Source organism: Salvia splendens, chromosome 4 (genome assembly GCF_004379255.2).
Source record: "Salvia splendens isolate huo1 chromosome 4, SspV2, whole genome shotgun sequence".
In the NCBI taxonomy this organism is placed as follows: Eukaryota; Viridiplantae; Streptophyta; class Magnoliopsida; order Lamiales; family Lamiaceae; genus Salvia; species Salvia splendens.
In genome coordinates, this window is record NC_056035.1 from 2,813,706 (window position 1) to 2,832,158 (window position 18,453).

Genomic DNA, 18,453 nt, shown 5'->3' on the forward strand with positions numbered 1-18,453 from the left:
TAGTTCATAGAGATTAATTCATCCTAGTATTGATAAGAGAGAGAGAGAGAGAGAGAGTAATTTCTGCTGAAATTGCAAGAATGGTAAGTAGGGTATGGACCAGACATGTCATAATAGTTGGAATCTCTTCTGAACTTTTTTCTAAAATAATCATGTCTGTATCATGCCTACTACTATTATTTGCTGCTTATTTTTTATGAAATATATTTGACTGTCTTAATTATAGAATTATGAGTTCTATAGAATTCTTATTAAATTTTTGAAATTGTATTTTTAAGCAAAGAATAGGAATAAGTAGGCCGACTTTATGGCAAATGTCATTGTCCCCTGTCCCTTGCTGTTGTCCAAACTATCTCTGGCTTATTTGAGAGGCAATGCACATTACATAAAATCTTGGCCCAACTTGTGATTAAAATTCAAGAATCCAAAGAAAATCTGACAAGATATTTAGGGATCCCAAAAGCTTGGCATGCTCTTTGTATGGACATGACAAAAAAGAATGTCCTAATCTTTGTAGTATTTCACAATTCGAAGAAATTTCTCATTTCATATAACTCTCTACTACAAAAATAAAAATAAAAATAAAAATACATATGCTGCTATGCATATTCTGCCAAAAAACAGAGAAGCAAAACACAAAACTCTACTACATTTGGCTTTAAACCGGTTCTTGAGAACTCTAGCAACACGGTTGGGCTTGCAACACTCGAGAAGCTTCCTCACATCCCGTCTCATAGACAAGAACGCAATAACCATAGTGATGATCATGGTTCAACACAAGACATCAAACAAAGAAGCTTAACAACTTCATCAAGAATGTAGATAACATTTAAATTGCAGTCATCATGTACTAAGCTATTAATGCATCATTTGAATTTTTCACAATTATACGAGGAAATAAATCTCTTATGCAATCCTCATTTCATACCAATTAATGAAATGGTATATATAGATTTTGTTAAAATGATGTATATTAAATAAGTATGACATAGGTAAATTCTGTCCCATAGAATAGGTGTGTAACCAATAAATGAGCATAATTGGGCCTAATATCAAGCACTACTAACATTTACTTAGACGGGCCAAAATTTATCTTCGGCCCATGTATCACCTTGCACAGTTATCTCTATTCTCTATGCATACTAAAAATATTAGTAAAATTTAAAATAGCATTCGACTCCTTGAGGCTTCTAAAAAAAAGAAATTATTGTCTCTTTGTGACTTTGTACATGAAAAATAACCACATATACAGACAACATGACTATGTGACGCCCAATGTAACGGACCGAACTTTTCTTTCGTGACGCGACTTTTTAAATTTAAATTCATTTAACCATTAAAAAACGAAGAGAAAGAGATAAAGTGGATAAAGTAAGATAAAGAAAAGAAAATTCCGTGAATAAAAGTAAAACTAATTTTGATAAATCAACAAAAAAAGACTATTGTTCGTGGAAGGTAAAGTAATAATTTTCAGTGTTTTCAAAAAAATGTTTCGAATTTTTAGTGTTTTCATCGTCAACTCACGTTTTATTTAAAAGACCCCTTGATCAAATTTGATTTATGTCGTGTCTGATAGTTATGGAGATCGAATGATGAGTCTTCTCGTTGGATTCTTTGATGAATTATTAGAGTTTGGGTTTTTTCTACAATGAAAATATGCACCAATGAAAACTTGAAAACACACACTATAATCAACCTAAAAAAATGTGGAAGCTCTTGTTAAGATAAGAAGCTCTCTTTTTGTTTGAGTTGCGTGTTGCGGTTATCTTATCTAAAATTAACTACTATTCCTATTCAAGAATTATTCGGTGAAAATGATGCTCTAATCAAAATCAATCACCTACTTATGTATTCTCTCGTTTTTTAACGTAATTAGGTAGTTAATTGCCAACAAAATTAGTTCATCTAATACAAGGAACACTATGCCAACAGAATTATAATATTATTAACAAATTCAAATAAAAGTTTTTTTCCACTCGTAGTATATTAACATTTGTATATTTAATATGACGTGCAGTAATTAAAAAAATTATTAAAGTATTTTATTAAAGGATGTTAAACGTGCTTTGCATTAATTAAAGATTCCTAGTATGTCAAGTTTATTTTCTACTCGGAAAAAGTAATAGTACAAAATTATTTAATCATCAATGGTTGTAATATAGGTCGTGTTTCAAAATTTGAAGAAAAAACACTCTAAACAGCTCTAAACTATTCGAGATCTATATTATAATTAAAATTGGATTGAGGCTTAGCTCAATTGGTTTTGGAGAGATAGATTTGCCCCAATGATTAAAATTGGATTAGTTTTTCAACTTTAACACAGGTTTACATCAAATTCCATATTAACATTCGGTTCTTGAATTTACTTTGATCCATTTTTCTTAAAAAAAAATAATGAGATCTATAATTAATTTGTTTTGAGGATCATAGTGAATGTAGCAATTGATGCTTAGAATTTAGAAATTGAAAAGGATGACTAGAGCTCTAAATCACCACTGAATTGCCAAAAAAAGCCAATTTCCACATCGGAATTTTGGAACTGTAACCGGTGGTGAATTGTCGATTTGCTCAAAACCGAGAAAAGGTCCACATTGAAATCCCTCGGATTCGGAATTTAGCCTTCCCACCTAAACTGCACACAAAAGGCCCAAATCGCAAATTTTAATCCAGGACCGTAAATTTACTTGTTAGACCGGTTTTGGCCGGTTCCATATTAAAAACCGGCGACTCTTGAAACGGCAGCAGCCCTGTGTAAAACTCTCACAAAATTGGGCCACTTTATGATCCACTTTTCTTACACAAAACCGGCGACTCTAAAAAGAACTAATTTTGAGGTTGCATTGTTTGAGAAAATCTTTAGACACAGCAATCTTAGTTAGTGTAGTAGTACTAGTAAAAGTATCACAAAAACTGCTGTAAAATCCAAAAGAAAAATTTCACCACTTGATTGCCAAAAACAGCCGATTCCAGCAGCAAGTGGCAAAAGAGAGAATCTATGCCATCATCATCATAGGCAATTTTCTCACAATAGACAAACCCACCATCACTTTCAAAGAAAACCCCACCTTCTTCAAATGGCCTTTCCTCACCATCAACAACCGCTATTTTTCACAACCAACAATATAATATTACTACGAAGAAACTTGCCATTGCCCATGTGGGCCCCCTCAGAGTTCATGTGAGCACACATCCCTACACACACAATCATTGATCCCCTCCCCTTCCATCATCATCACTTCACAAGATTTCATTGTACTACACATTTGCATAATCCCCTCACTCTTCTTCTTCTTCTTCTTTAAGATGTGGAGCAATCTCCCAATTGACCTCCTCGCCAACATCTTCTCCTACCTCCCCCCGGACTCCCTGGCCCGGGCCCGCGCCACCTGCAAAGTCTGGCGCGCCACGGCGGAGCTGGCGGTTCCACGGAACCGCCACCCGCCGTGGTTCCTTGCATTGCCGGCCCGCAGTTGGGGCCTCACTTCCTGCTACGCCCACAACCCGATCGAGGACAGCTGGCACAAGCTGGATCTCGATCGGGGTGGTGCTAGCCCGCCGCCGCTGAAGCCGATCGCGGCCATCGGCGGCTTGATCCTCATGAAGCTCGCCTCCGCGACTCAGCTCCAGCTGGCGATCTGCAACCCCTTCACCGCCCAATTCAGAGCCCTCCCCGCGCTTCGCGTCGCCCGGACCAATCCGGCCGTCGGGGTGGTGGCGCCCGAGGGAAGCCGGAGCTTCAGAATCTACGTGGCCGGAGGGATGTCGGAGGCCGGCGGAGCGTACGAGCCCACCGTGGAGGTGTACGACTCCGCCGCCGCCGCCGGAGAATGGCGGGTGGCGGGGGAGATGCCGGTGGAGTTCGCGGTGAGGCTGACGGTGTGGACGCCGAACGAGAGTGTTTACTCGGGCGACGGCATGCTGTATTGGATGACGTCGGCGAGGGCGTACAGCGTGATGGGGTTTGACATTTCGTCGAACAGGTGGCGGGAGGTGGGCGTGCCGATGGCGGACAGGCTGGAGTTCGCGGCGCTGGTGCGGAGGGAGGGGAAGGTGGCGGTGGTGGGGGGGACGTCGGGAGGAGGCGGGAGGGTGTGGGAGCTGGGTGGAGGGGATGGGTGGGGGGTGGTGGGGGAGGTGCCGGTGGAATTGGGGATGAGGTTGCTGGGGGAGAAGATGAATTGGGGGTGTGTCAAGTGTGTGGGGATTGATGGGATGATGATATGTTTGTATAAGGATCTTGGTTCTGGTATTATAGTTTGGACTTGGAGTGAAGGAAAATGGGGATGGGTTCATGGATGCTCTTCCATTCCTAGTATCCCAATCAAGGGAATCTTGCTTCTACCTCATCTTGCAACATCATCGGCCGTGATTTGATTTCATACATTAATTAACATTCAGTTTCATCAATATTGTTCGATTTTGTTGATATACTCCAATACGTTATCTTCATATCGATTAAGGATTTCTTCTCAATGTTTGTCTAGTTAATCAAAAAATGTAAGGTGCGGTGCCTGCTTCTCAGATGCCTTTAGTCTTTACCTTCTTTCGATATGAGAAAAATAATTTTCAATAATTATTACATGCCAATTTCATTTTAGGCCTTCTCTAGACAAGTTAATTTGGAAGTGAGATGTATTACTGCAAATAAATGTATATCTAATTTTCGCCCAACATTTTTGGTTCAATCTATATTCGATGACACTAAGACAAAGATGAGGGTGGACAGCGTCGAAGTAAATAGGCTCAACTTGTTTCAATGCGTGGTCAGAATTTACAAAGTGAAAGTAAAGGTTTAGGATTTATCATCATCATCATTATTATTGTGGAGTTTATTACATTCATGATTTTTGGTTTAGTAGTCGCCCATAGGTGGGAGCCAATTCCGCGCTAGGAGCATTCACAATCATGCTCTTGCCAGCGGCACGGTTGTGGGCCCGGGCCCACTTTTTCTGCATGCTCTCTGGCAAGAGCACAACACCCACAGCTGTGCTCTTCCGCAAGGGCGAACACAATTAATTTAAAATTCAATTAAACAAAAACATTTCCATAATACTAAAATTCATTAAAAAAAACCTAAATAATATTACAAATGACAAATAAAATAAAAACGACATAATTAAAATCCTAAAAATTAAAAATTACATAATTAAAATACTTAAAATTAAAAAAACCACTACTCGTTGCCGAATTTCGCCCACATGTGTTTGATTAGGTCTTCTTGTAGCTGAATGTGGGTTCGTTGAGGAGGAGGAGCGGGGGTATTCGCCGCGACATATGCTTCGTAAGCGGCACGATGTTGTTCGTAGTATTCTTGTTCTTCGCGCTCCGCTTCCGCCATAAGATGGGTGAAATCCATTTGAGGTTTTGAGTGAGGGATGAATGTGTTGATAGTTTGTATGAGAATTATGAATGAAAGATGAATGAGAGATGATTTGATGTGATAAATAGATGATGAATGTGTGTATTTATAGATGATTTTGGAGAAAAAAAATATAAAAAAATTCAAAAAAAATCAGAAAAACGGGTAAAAAACGGCCATATTTTTGGGATTTGGAAAATATTTTTTTATTTTTTATCATTATTTAAAATTAAATAACGAATTTTAAATAAAAAAATATTCAAAGGCAACGGCTATGCCGTTGCCCAATCGCGTGTCGCCACATCGCCTGCTCGCTGGCACGGACGGACGCGGGGCCGGCGTCCACCGTTGTGCATGCTCTAATGCCATGCCTTCTGCCATTTTGTAATTTAATTTGTTAATAATCCATTGATTTCATTTCTATTTTTCTAATTGTGTATTTTTTTATTTTTTGTTATTTAAATTATGTAAGGTTTGTTTGTTTTAATAAAATTATTCATGTTCGTATTATTCATAAATCTTAATTGTCAATACTACTATATACCTAAGAAAGAATGTGAATAATATAAACACATGTATAAGATTTAAGTGTTAAGTAGTACTCCCATCGTCCTAGAAGAGTATGCACTATTTCCTTTTTCGTCCGTCCTCAAAGAGCAAGAACTTTTAATTTTGGAAACTCTCTTCACTCATTTCTCTAATGAGTGAGACTCATTCTTCACTAACAATACTTAAAAAAAATTTCTATCTATCTTTCTTTTACTTTACCAATAATGCATTAAAACTCGTGCTGAACTCAAAGTTCATAGTCCTCGGGGACAGACAGAGGGAGTAGTATTTAAAGTTTAAATGATTGGTTTTTTTATAAAAATGAACCTAGCAAATCAAGTCGTATAATATTTTCAGAATCACATTTTATTCATTCTGTATAAATATCTTTTCCCTAAGAATTACACTCCGAGTATAATGTAGTTTCAAGTTCTTCAAAAACTCCGATTACAAAAAATAGAAGCAAAACCACACCCTGCAAAGGAGAGACGAGCAGGCCATGGACGCTCGGCTTTCATCGCAGAAAGGCAGGCACCACGCTTCAGATACGAGTGTGTTGCTCCACTTGGCATCTCTGCAAGCAATCAGTTAGATCACAATATACCAAGGGACGCTACGACGTTTCAGCATTGCGTTCCCATGATCCCGTATACGAGCTTCGTCTCTTGGGCTTATACACCTTTCCCCGCTTTCTCTGCCCTCTTCGATTCGAGACCATTACATACATCACTACCAAGAAACCAGCGATGGAGAACGCCCAGAAGCCCATTATCCAGACTCTCATCGATGTGAAGGCCTGGCTCGTCTCTTCTGGCGGAGACAGGTCGTTAGTTTCGTTCTTCACCTCCGAATCCTGCCTCGTGACCTCAGTTTTATCGAGTTTCCCAATCTTCCTCGCTGTCATAATTTCACCGGCCGTCTCATGATCCGGAGTGCGCAGGGTGGGAAGATCTGGGGCCTTCTGAGTCGGAGTCGTCAAGGAAGGAGGATGGCGCGTTTCTCGTGTTGGAGGGAGCAGGGAATTGTGATCGAGGCATTTCTTTCTATAATAAACACGTAGAGCCTCGTTCAAGGATTTTGCACACTCTATGCTAAGCAAGTCACGCTGCAACGAATCCTTGTTAGACCGGTCGAGGGTTGATGGATCTGGAGGGTCGGGAAACATAACCCAACATTTGTCAGCGACGTCCATATGTCTCCATTTAGCTTTGTCGAAGCTCCAGTTACCGACCCTAAACTCCAAGCCGTAGTGAAATACTCTGTAGTTCACACCAGATGCAGGAACGTATCCAGGGTATATCAGGATTTCGTTGCTTATGACATGCCGTAGATTCATCTGCATCGAGAAATTTACCACGCGTGTTTAAAACATTATCGAAAAAGAAAGCTACTTTAAACAATTAAAGAAGTTCTCAAATTACCTCTGCTGCAGCAAAGGAGTAACCATACATCTCACTGATCCAACCACCTTCATAAATATCGCCCGTGAATTTTTTAGGCCAATGGGCCATATCGGCTCTGACTTCCTCCGTTTTGTGCAACCAACGTAGAGCGAAGTTTCTGAGATCTGTTATGTGCATTATGATAACGCCTCCAACCTTGTCACAGAACTTAGGATGGCTAGTGTGGATCTTCGCAAGCTCATTGTCGCAGCCAATGAGGTAGCTGTTGTGGTATCCAACAAATTTCAAGTAAACATCGAGTAATCCTTTGTTCTAGTAGAAAATTAAGGTGGTTTTGAAAACAAGAAGCTTGTAAAGGTTGGTCGAGCAATTCATGACAAATCAGTAGGGAACAATGTCTTACTCATAGGGAGTCGAAACAGGTCTGCCTTTGGCTGCTTTGAATTCCCAAGGTGTGATTGGTCCTCTCATTAACATGTCAGCATCCAGGATCACGATGTATTCTGCGTCGGTCTTTACATGGTTAATCCAATGCAGAACCGCAGCTGGTTTATTGATTGCCGGATACCTGCATGAGTATTTTATGCATTAAAACGCGTGTAGATTTCCTTTTTCATCCATACATCTCAACGTAATTTTGTGCCAAGGTTATTTGGTAAGAAGGCATTACCAGTCTCCTGTTAATGGGTGTCGGCTCATGGACGGGACATAATGAGTGGGAGCTAGATCGCGTCCCTTGTATTTCTTCAAGTCCTCGTCTGTACAACTTAGAAGTCTCGTGATCCCCCCCGGCTGGCCGCTCTGGTTGAAACTATGGACAAGCCCCAAAGTTTGCCAATCGAAGTAAGGGGTGCATTCTGTTGAGAAAATGGTATGTATTTTTGGGCGAGGCTTTTCCGGCTCACCAACGTCTTGCTTCTGTTCGTGAACATCCTCCATCATTTCAAGGCTTTTTGGAGTCAGTTGTTTCGGTTGTGTTAGCTCCGCGAAAGTTTTGCTCTTTAAGAAACTCAAATATTTCGACCACTTCGGCTTTGGACAGCTGTGTTTTTCATGGTTCAACAATAAACCTTCATTAATGGTATTTATACACTCTAAACTAAGAAATAGAGCCCTTCTTTTGTTTGGATCACTTTCCATTTCTTTCACCTGCAAGAGAAACATGATGACTTTACAGAACAGAACGCATATACAAAGTTCGGTTTTTGAGTAATACAATCATACCTCTCTAGGATAAGGGGGTTCGGGAAAGAGGCGCCCACAATCATACACAATACTGTCTTCATGATGTTCTAACTTATTGAATGACCAATTTCCGACACTAAAAGTTAAGCCGTAGTGCATAAGGATGGGCTCAACGCCCTCTCTAGGAACATAGCCTGGATAAATCATCAAGTAATCATTTATCTTGTGACGAAGCCCCACCTGACGAAAGCAAATCATAAAGTCATCTATATTCATATTTATGTATAAAGGTACAATGGAACATAGCATCCAAAGTTACCTCTGCAGCACCGAATGAATATCCATACATTTCACTGATCCACCCTGTTCCAAATATATCCCCAGTGATGTTGGTCGACCAGTGAGCTTTATCTGCCCGCACTTCTTCAGTTTTCGATAACCACAATGGTGCAAAAACTCGAAGATCATCAATGTGAAAGGCTAAAAGCCCACCAACCTTGTCACAGAGTTCAGGATGCTTTGTGTGTAACTTAGCAAGAATATTGTCACATCCAATCAAGTACCTGCTCAAGAAATGCTTCTTTATAAATATTATAACAGCAAATGTTACATTACACGACAAAACTGGAAAAGTTTATTCCGAAGATAATTTTTTTTGGGGTTGTTCACCTGTTGTGATTCTTTAAATTGAATAATAGTAGTACTAGTATTTAAAATGAATAAACCACTAGAATATGACTATCTAAGGTAACAGCAGATTGTAAAATTGATAGCAGATCTTTCGATTAAGTATGAAAGCTTTTTCAACGATAAAGAATCAGAAAGGAGATACCGTTACTGAACTATACGAGTATTTTTTTTTTCACTCTTCTACCAAAATGATAAACTAATAACTTTGATTTGACACGCAGCTTAATAAATGTGAATCCTAATTATGAAAACTCAACTACAAATATGTAGAACAGCACATCTGGCCTCTAGTCAATAAAGAATCTTTATTCATCATTTTGAAAATTCATCAGCAAATAGAAGTTTTGATATGTGGGATCTCTCACATCATCAATATTTCAATTTTCAACCAGCGAAAATCCAAAGATGAGCGCTTATGATCTATGGATATACTTGTGTCCGACAGCAAATAGCTACCCTATGAGACCTATAACAATATTAATGAAACACATCTCATGACCTAGAGAGGACAAAGGATCGAGAAAATAAACAATGAAAGAAGTAGGGGAAATATTTCCCTTTTGCCCTCCTAAGTGCAAATTTGACATTCGCACGTACGTACAATGAACTAATATGAGTGAAGCATGGAAGACTTAGATTAAAATGAGATATACTCTAGTTCCTACATCAAATCAGAATTCAAATCGAGGTATCAGACGTCTAATACTCGAACCTCTCAAAACTCACACGTTCCTAGCTAATCTTACTGTGTCCTCCAATGAAAGAAAGAAGCATGAAGCTCATTATTAAAAGGAGCAACTAAAATTACCCATAATATGCAGCAACTGGTCTGCCTTTCTCAGCGCCAAGCTCCCATGGTAAGATTGGACCTCGAACAATCATATCAGCATCCAATATAACCACCCAATCAACATTTTCTGCTTCTTTGCTATGTTTAAGCCAGTGGACAACACCAGCTGGTTTATTAATCGCCGGATACCTGCCATAAAAGCCAAGTCGTAGAAGTCAACAGCCGCAAAAAATCTCTACGCAGAAAAAAAGTGTAATCTTTTACAAATTTCCTCCCCCTCTCCCCCTCTCTCTCTGGTAGCTACTCCTTCATTTACAAAATCTGATTTCTTGATTCCATTAACAGAAAAAATGAAATCCACTACCTTATTAAATACTACAAACAGGGAGCAATAAAAAGAAACAAAATCCCACTTCTCAATATCAAGAATCCAATCCTAAGTCCTAACCTAAGCAATAAATACATAGTATAAATCTTACAACTACAACAACAATAGACATAGATTGCAAGCAGCTGATGGAGAAATCAAACTCAAGATCACAGACAAGATGGCATTTTTCAAACTCCAATTAAAAAGGGCCCAATTAATATGAACACACACATTCGGAAAGTAAACTAAACTCACCAATCACCAGTCTTGGGGTGCAAGCTCATGGAAGGGACCTCAAAGGTGGGAGCCAAGTCCATGCCTTTATAATTCTTCTTCTCTTGCTCGGTGCAGCTCAGCAGCCGGGTGATCGGGCCGGGCTGCCCGGCCTTGCGGAAGCTGTGCATGAGGCCGACCGTCTGCCAATCGAAGTAGTTCTGGCACTCCACCGAGAAAAGTGTGTGAATTCTGTACGGCGCAGTCCCAGCCACCGCCGCCGCCGCAGCTCCGCCTCCGGCCATCGCCGCGGAGGCGGCGACCAACACACACAGAAATCTCAGCACTGACATCGTCGCATAGCCAGAATCGAAATGGGCTTTCTATAAAAGGATCTCAAATGTGATTCTTTGCCAAAGTCAGCTCTCTCTTTCACGTTTTTACTGCGTATAATTAATTGGCGAAATTAAATTTCGACGAATTTTGTAGTGCTCTGATTGTGAGAATTATTTTGAAGTATTTATGTTTGTAATCTTGTTTGGCTGACAGAGTGTGATGTAGAACTGGAACATTATTCTCGTTGACTTACTGAAACGACAGCGTTTTCGTATTAAATCATCTAACTTTTTCCTTTTTTTTAATAAAGAGAATCAACAATGTTTGTTCATCCACCGTGCAGGCTTTACCATATTTTAAATCTTCTTACTTTGTTAATCATGATTTTCTCTTACTTTATCAAATTACCCTCTTACACTATTAATAATATTTCAGTAATATTCGTACTACAAAATTTTTATTCTAATTTAAAACAGTCATCTAATTCCACTAATGTAATCGCTGATGTAAAAATAATGCGTATAGTTAATTATAACGAAATTTAAACAAATCGAGAAATTGTAAAATCTCATTGATTAAGTAATTGGGTCTTCTTCTATTATAAGGTCATTGCTTGCTGTGCCAACATTTAAAATCAACTAATATAAGTTGCATTTATGGGATTAAAAATTTTCCGTCAACATTTATGAGATCTAAAAATTGTGCCCACAGCTGGATTCTTGTGATAAAGTCCTAAAGGCAAGGGACCACGACCAAATAGAATACTAATTTGAGGAAAGAGATAAATATTACTACTATTTGAATATTACTAAATGATTATTGATCTTTTAAATGGAGTATAATTATGAGGATTTTTTCTGGATAAGTGCATTCTTTTCTTGTTATGTATTTTGATTCACTTTTAATATTCTTTCGTTGAATAATAAAAATAATGTATATTTCACCTCAAAATTTAACACTGCGATCTTAGGGACAAAAGGTGATTCGCTCACCCCAGGCGCCCCCATAACCCGGCCCGACATCGCTATGGAGGGGTTCAAACACGGTACCTCAGCGGCCCATTAGGTGGGAGGAACTTACACTGGTAACCAGCACACAAGGAGCTACCACAGTGGTGAAACTCCCACACTGCGGCTGCCAGCATTCGATCCTGTCTGCTTAGGGACAATCTACCACCCAGGAACCAACTGAGTTAAGCCCGTGCGGGCTTTAACACTGCGATCTTATTAATGTGTATCGATATGCTTCTTATGGTAGTGCTAAGTGTGTTGTCACATGCTACTATGCTATCCTACAAGAGCCAAAACAGCCTTCATGTATTTTAATGTAGGTGGTCCAATTGATAGTTATTCAATGTCCCAATCTAAGTATAGCCTCCAACTTGAACTTAACAACAATCTGTTTGAGGGGAAGATGAGGAAAAATATTGTGTCATTGCCAAAGATTATGGAATTCTATGTTTTCAAGAATCTATTTGAGGGCAACATTTCAGATTCTTAGCTATTTAGCAGAGTCATACTATTATTCTACTGCTATTGCTGCAACAAATAGTCTACAGATAATATAAATTTCATTTGGTACAAGATCGAAGAATGTAATCCGACATAATGTAATCTACTTCACCTGCAGCAGATCAAGGATCTTGAAGAATGACTCTGGACAATTCATCTTAACTGAAAAGAACGAACATCCTATCTTCCCACTCTCAAATGGGCCTCAGTCGATCTTCTCCTTCCGAAAAAATCCAGAGTAAAATATTCACGTTAAATGTATGTAAGAAATGTTGTCATATGCAAAAGAAACTGGATTGAGGAAAAAACAATAAGTGGATGAGTTCCTTTTTCAGTAAGATTTCTGGAAATGAATGAATGGATGAATGGACTCATGAAATGGCATTTTATCCAGATTATTCAAAACAACACTTGTTCATGAATGTGTCACATGAATTACAATATGTCAGAAGTAGATTTACAAAAATATGCAGATTTGCATCCTTACCAGCATTCAAACCGACACCTAAAAGTACACACTTCACTTCCTTGGTTTTGGGTCACGGCTAAGGCCATGTTTCTTTATAGTTTCGAGGTAGTTTCTCATGAGCGAAAACTTGTTGCTACCAAGATGATAAAAGTAACCCCATGTGAAGATCCCTGTTTTATGCAAGTCATCGAAAAGTAATCTACATCAATCAAAAACAACACTGCTATGAGTATATAATAAGGAACACTTGTTCTAAATAGCTTCTCCATATCAATGGAATTATAATACCTCACCCCATAGTTCCCCACAGGTTCTGCAGACATGATCCCAACATTACGCCTCCCGGCTATAACCTGATCAATGCTCAAGTTACATTCTATTGGAAGGGAAAAGAAGCAGATGATCGTAAAGTTTCAATATCATGCACCTATCATTATTTTTTCACCACATCAAAGTTAAAACACACACATAATCTGGCCTTTCCACTCCAAGTCATCTAACCATCATATGAGTCATTGTATTTTTAAGCATTTTCTAGTTACCTTTTCTCCTCCGACTGATCTGATCTTACTGTCAACTGCAGGGCTATATACTCGCAAGTATTCAGCTGACAGATTATATGCACTGCCATTATCAAATTCGACCTCCACCTGGGAGAATGTTCACACAACAAAGCAAAAGAATAATGAGATTATTCACACGACACAGTAAATATTGAAGCCTATAACACAAGAACTATGACTTGAATTCAATTTTGAGCTTTCTTTATCTAGCAAGTCCCATAATTTCATTTCTCTAAATGCAATGGATATATGAATATCCATAGCATTTCTTTGTCAGTATGTGTAAGCAAGTTTGAAACATTTAAAATATCATAGGATTAGTACACTATATAAGCTGATAAAATGCATCTAGCTCCTAACATGCTTATCAATTCCAGTGCTGCTATGTGTTACCACCATGAATTGAAATCATGCATCGTGCTCTTCAACAAAGTAACGACGAACAACAAAAGGTATTGCGCAGGTCAACCACAATAAATGTGGCTGATGAAATTGCTCATCACTTACAAGTAACAACTAACAAGTAGGAATTGATTACCTTAGTTACTATGCAAAACATTAGAGTAGTTCAGCAAACCATTTCATAAAACACTTCTCATATACATCGAATGAAAGAATGTAGATGAGTTTCAAAAATGACCAAAATCATGTGCTTCTTGCTCCTTCTATTTGGCTAATACCATTGAGGCAACACCTACAGCTACTTCAATTATGCCCGAATAATGGAACAATTCTACTACTGTAAAAGGATTCAACTCCTCATCACACATCCAATTGTACAGAATAAAATTAAAATCAATTGAATGGGAAAGCAAAGCAAAAACAAACAATTTAGCGACAAATTAATCAAAACACTTGAGTTATTTACAAGGTGTATCGACATGGAATAGCTGGAAATGCAAATAAAGGTAAACAAAAAATCGGTTACCGATTTAGGAGCGCGAAGAGAGAATTTGATGAGGCGAAGGCTATTTACCACCGAATGCAAGCTCCGAGTCGCAATTTCAACTGCTCTCATCATCCCTCCTCTCTCTCTCCCTCTCCAGCTGCTCCGTTCTCACTCAAATTGTTGTGTGAGAGACTACGAGTGGGACTTTCAGAGAGAGTACTATTTACAATCCAAAAAAAACAAATACTACTATGCTAATTCTAGTCCTCCCTCCGTTTCTTCATAGTTGAGTCATTTTTTCATTTCGAGAAGTGATGATTTGGCGAATTTTTTATGGGAATAAATGCAAGTAATGAATGAAGATCACAACACTGAAAATTACGTGGTTCGATTTACTGAGGTAAATCTACGTCCACGGGAAGAATAGAGGGCAAATTTGTATTGCTTGATCTAGCTTACAGATTACAATGCTGATTTGCTATATGAGATTCAGAATCTAGAGAACTTAACCCTGGTCTATCTGATCTAAGTTCTATTTATACATTCGAACTAAGATCGTGGTTTGCAGCCCTGGTAGGGGGGTTGATAACTGCTTAATACCACTAAATAGATCGTGGGTGTAATGGAGGTCGTGGAGATCCTGCATGGGTCCACTATCTCCTTGTTCGGTCGAATACTGAGACCGAACTGCTGAACTTTGCCGATCAGCTTTTGCCGATCTGAGAGTTGAGCTCGATTGGTCGGCTTTTACCGAGCTATAGGCTGTGACCGAACTCTTTGGTTGTGCCGAAGCTTTTGCCGATCTGAGAGTTGAGCTCGATTGGTCGGCTTTTACCGAGCTATAGGCTGTGACCGAACTCTTTGGTTGTGCCGAACTGATACTCTTTCTTGGGTTTTGGGCTGATGGGTCGTCACTGCTATTGGGCTCGCAATTATTGTTTAGTTGTTTAGTTCGTATCCCATCACCACCCCCCCCGAAAAGCGAAGTGAATCACTTCGGCATTTCGGATAAGTGTAAGGGGGAGGCTGACGTCAGGGGACGTGCTCTGCACGTGTCTGCATTAAATGTGACAGCAAATCCGACCAGAGAATCAAGAAAAAGTGGGATTTGAAACGGTGCGACGAATTTGAAATGCCTCTGCGAATCTGATAAATATTTCCTTTCTTCATCATTGGAACACTTTTGCGATTATTTCTTCTGCATTCTCTCTCTTTTTCGTAAAATTTTCTTCCGCTTCTTCAAGAATCTCTTCAGAGACTTTCGACCATCAAAGAGTAAGAATCATGTCTTCTTCTTCTGAAACTGTTTCTGAATCAGGTAGTGGTAGGAAGGGGGGTAAGGGATCTTCTGGCCGGAAAAAGTCCGGGGAGAAGACGGTAGAATATTTTCACAGCATTTTGAGTAAGGATACTGTGATATCCTTACACGGAAAATATTTTCTTCCTGGGGGGTTAGTGGTGATTCCCGACGACACTCATAGGGCTAACTCGCCGCCGGAGGGTTATGCCACCGTTTACGAAGCCTGCTTAGAATGCGGGCTTCGTTTCCCTCTTCCCCCCGCCTTTGTAGAGCTTCTTGAATTTTTCCAACTTCCTTTAGGTCAGGTGACTCCAAATTCTTGGAGGCACTTATCGGCCTTTGCTGCCGAGCTGCGTAGACTAGAAAAGGATCTGTCTCTGAGGGCAATCCTTAATTTCTTTCAGTTTAAGAGAAAGGGATCCTGGTTTTACTTGATCCCTTTACAGCCCTTTAGAGCCTTCTGTAAAACCAAATGGCCGATGTGGAAAAATCACTTCTTTTTTTACAATAGGACAGCGGCTCCGGACTTTTCCTGGAGAGGGCCGAAGTCCGTAATTTCTCATCCTCGGGTAGAACCGTTGGACGAGCTCGAGGGCGGGCTCAATAAGATTCCCATGATTAGGAAACAGTATTTGGAATCTGAGCTCGTCAAGGGTGACTTCGTGTTCGACTCCTCGTCTTCGGACGAAGAGACTGAGGGTGAGGATTTCTTTTTTATGCTTTACTGCTTTAGCGGCGAAAACTAACTTTGTTTTCTTGCTTTTTGGCAGTGAACATGCTAAACAGGCTTGGTCGCAAATCCTCCGAATCAAAGGAGCCGGAGAAACAGAAAAACACCAGCTCGGCGTCTGATGCCGAGAAGAATCCGAAGAGGCAGAAGACCTCTTCGAGTCAGTCTTCGGATCCAAAAAAGCCGGGATCGACCTCGGCAAAGGGGAAGGCGAAGACTCAGAAACCCCCAAAAGCGCCAGAGAGAGACATTGTCCAGGGGGGTTATGGATCAGGAGTGGTTACGGCCACTTCGGAACATATCTCTGAGCCCTTTTTATGGCCAAAGGACTTTGTAGAGGTGAATTTTCTTCTTGATTTTCTGGCTTTGCTTCTTTCCTATATTTTTTTGTGGCCCCTCTGTTGACTTTTTCCTTTTTCCATTTTCAGAGGAACAATATGCTCTGCAAACTCGTCACAGTTGAACTCTCTAAAGCGTCCAGCGATTATGATGAGATGCAGAGGAATTTGAATGCTGCTCGTCACCAGGCCGAACAGGCTCGGGCAGACTTTGAGAGGGCAAGGGCCGCTATGATCTCGGCTCAGGATGAAGCCCAACGTGCCAAAGACCAGCTCATCATCCAGAGAGAGCGGTCGAAACAGTGGGAGGCGGCTGCCGTGGTTGCTCAGGGGGAGGCTCTCCGTGTTTACACGGAGAAACTCTTTTTGAGCAATCAATTTTCGGCCCTTATCGGTGATCTGCTGAAATTGATGACCGATAATGCTGAGCAGGAACCCGAAGTCGTCTTGCCGCTGTATGGCCGAGAGATTGCAGCGCGTCTCCAGAGTCTGCCGCTCCTTGAGGAGCTTGCATCTTCATCGGTCCTGCTTTCTGCTGAACGAGTCCGTAATTGCCGTGCTGACCGTGACGAGAACATGGAGGCCATCTTTGCCTCCTTGGGGCCTGTTTCACCCGCTTCAATTTTCAAAGAAGAGGGTGAGCAGGAAAATGAGGCCGGCAAGGAGACCGAGCAGAAGGATCAGCAGACCGGCAACGGGCACGCCGAGCAAGAGGTGCAGCAGATCGGCGATGGGGGCGCCGAGCAGGAGGGAGGGAGGAGGGAGGCCGAGGCTGAGACCGAGGTCGACAAGGAGAAAGAAGCTGAAACCCACAGGGAAGCCGGAGACGAAACTGGCGAAGTATGATTTCGTCTCCCTTCTCTTAGTTTAGTTTCTTTCTTTCTATTTGTAAAATGGCCTTGAAGCCCTCCTTGTGTAAATTTTTTCTTGTGAATGAAAAAAATTCTTCTTTCTACACTCGTGTCTTCCTTATAGCTCTTCTTAATCTCTTTTACTCCTATTGTGGTTTACTGCCTGCTCGGTAAACTGAAATGCCGAACTGACATAGCTGCTTCGTATTCTTAACTCTAAGGAGCTGGAGGTACTTCACTGGAAGCGGCTATACTCTTTGGCTTTAAATGAAGCTGAGAAAAAAGCTATAGATGACCAGATGAAATATGATGAACTCTTGGCTCGTTTAGTGGAGCTGGAGTCCAACAATAAGGACTTAGAGTCCATAAAGAAAGATCTGGAGGCCGAGCTGAATACTGTCATCGCTGAGAGGACTGCATATGAAGATTTCATCTGCGGGCGCGGGGGAATGACTATATCTGAAGTTCAGAATCAAGTTGATGAACAGTGGGAGAAGCTTCATGTACTCCGGAAGAACAATGTGCTGGAGAGCTCGGCTTGCCAACAAGTTGTGAAATCATTGCGGCGCTTGGCTTCTCTGTACGACATCATTCTTTCCCGGCGTCCCTCAATCGAGAGATTCCTTAGCCGTTTCCCGCTAACAGATGCTCACACTCCAACTCAAACCTCTAATCCACTTACTCAAATTTCTACTCCAAATCAGCAACGGACTCAGGAGCAACCGGAAACGTCAAGACAAGAGCGCCCTGAAGTTCGTAGAGGAGTTGTGAATATGAGTGAGCAAGATCAGCGAATGCTTCGTGAAGAGACTCTTCGCCGCCGAGGTGCTAGAACTTCCCGGACTCAGGGAAGAGGCGGTAGGTCGATCAGAGCATCTCGTCCACCTACTTATTCTTCAACTGCTCG

At 40.6% G+C, this 18,453-nt stretch overlaps 3 protein-coding genes across 8 annotated transcripts; 1 reads left to right on the forward strand and 2 right to left on the reverse strand.

Moving 5' to 3' along the window:
* The first annotated feature begins 2,868 nt into the window (after positions 1–2,868).
* On the forward strand, positions 2,869–4,597 carry LOC121798165 (F-box/kelch-repeat protein At5g15710-like). 2 transcript variants are annotated; one of them, XM_042197031.1, is made up of 2 exons: positions 2,872–4,050; positions 4,135–4,597. In XM_042197031.1, the coding sequence occupies exons 1-2, from the start codon at positions 3,304–3,306 to the stop codon at positions 4,372–4,374; spliced, it is 987 nt and encodes a 328-aa protein (XP_042052965.1). In that variant the 5' UTR covers positions 2,872–3,303; the 3' UTR covers positions 4,375–4,597. The 2 variants fall into 2 exon arrangements, with proteins under 2 accessions (XP_042052964.1, XP_042052965.1); XM_042197030.1 differs by having other exon boundaries at positions 2,869–4,597.
* Positions 4,598–6,256: 1,659 nt separating this feature from the next.
* On the reverse strand, positions 6,257–11,085 carry LOC121797886 (peptidyl serine alpha-galactosyltransferase-like). The gene is made up of 8 exons (XM_042196650.1): positions 10,602–11,085; positions 9,995–10,165; positions 8,816–9,059; positions 8,536–8,736; positions 7,982–8,460; positions 7,715–7,879; positions 7,330–7,573; positions 6,257–7,244 (listed from the first exon to the last, which is right to left on the reverse strand). The coding sequence occupies exons 1-8, from the start codon at positions 10,910–10,912 to the stop codon at positions 6,522–6,524; spliced, it is 2,538 nt and encodes an 845-aa protein (XP_042052584.1). The 5' UTR covers positions 10,913–11,085; the 3' UTR covers positions 6,257–6,521.
* Positions 11,086–12,309: 1,224 nt separating this feature from the next.
* LOC121798752 lies at positions 12,310–14,557 on the reverse strand. Of its 5 annotated transcripts, none has more exons than XM_042197917.1 (5): positions 14,367–14,554; positions 13,418–13,525; positions 13,164–13,228; positions 12,894–13,074; positions 12,310–12,620 (listed from the first exon to the last, which is right to left on the reverse strand). In XM_042197917.1, exons 1-4 carry the CDS (start codon positions 14,457–14,459, stop codon positions 12,927–12,929), a joined length of 414 nt encoding a protein of 137 aa, XP_042053851.1. In that variant the 5' UTR covers positions 14,460–14,554; the 3' UTR covers positions 12,310–12,620; positions 12,894–12,926. The 5 variants fall into 5 exon arrangements, with proteins under 5 accessions (XP_042053851.1, XP_042053850.1, XP_042053853.1 ...); XM_042197916.1 differs by having other exon boundaries at positions 12,310–12,626; XM_042197919.1 differs by lacking the exon at positions 12,310–12,620 and having other exon boundaries at positions 12,905–13,045; positions 14,367–14,556.
* Between the last annotated feature and the right edge of the window lie 3,896 nt (positions 14,558–18,453).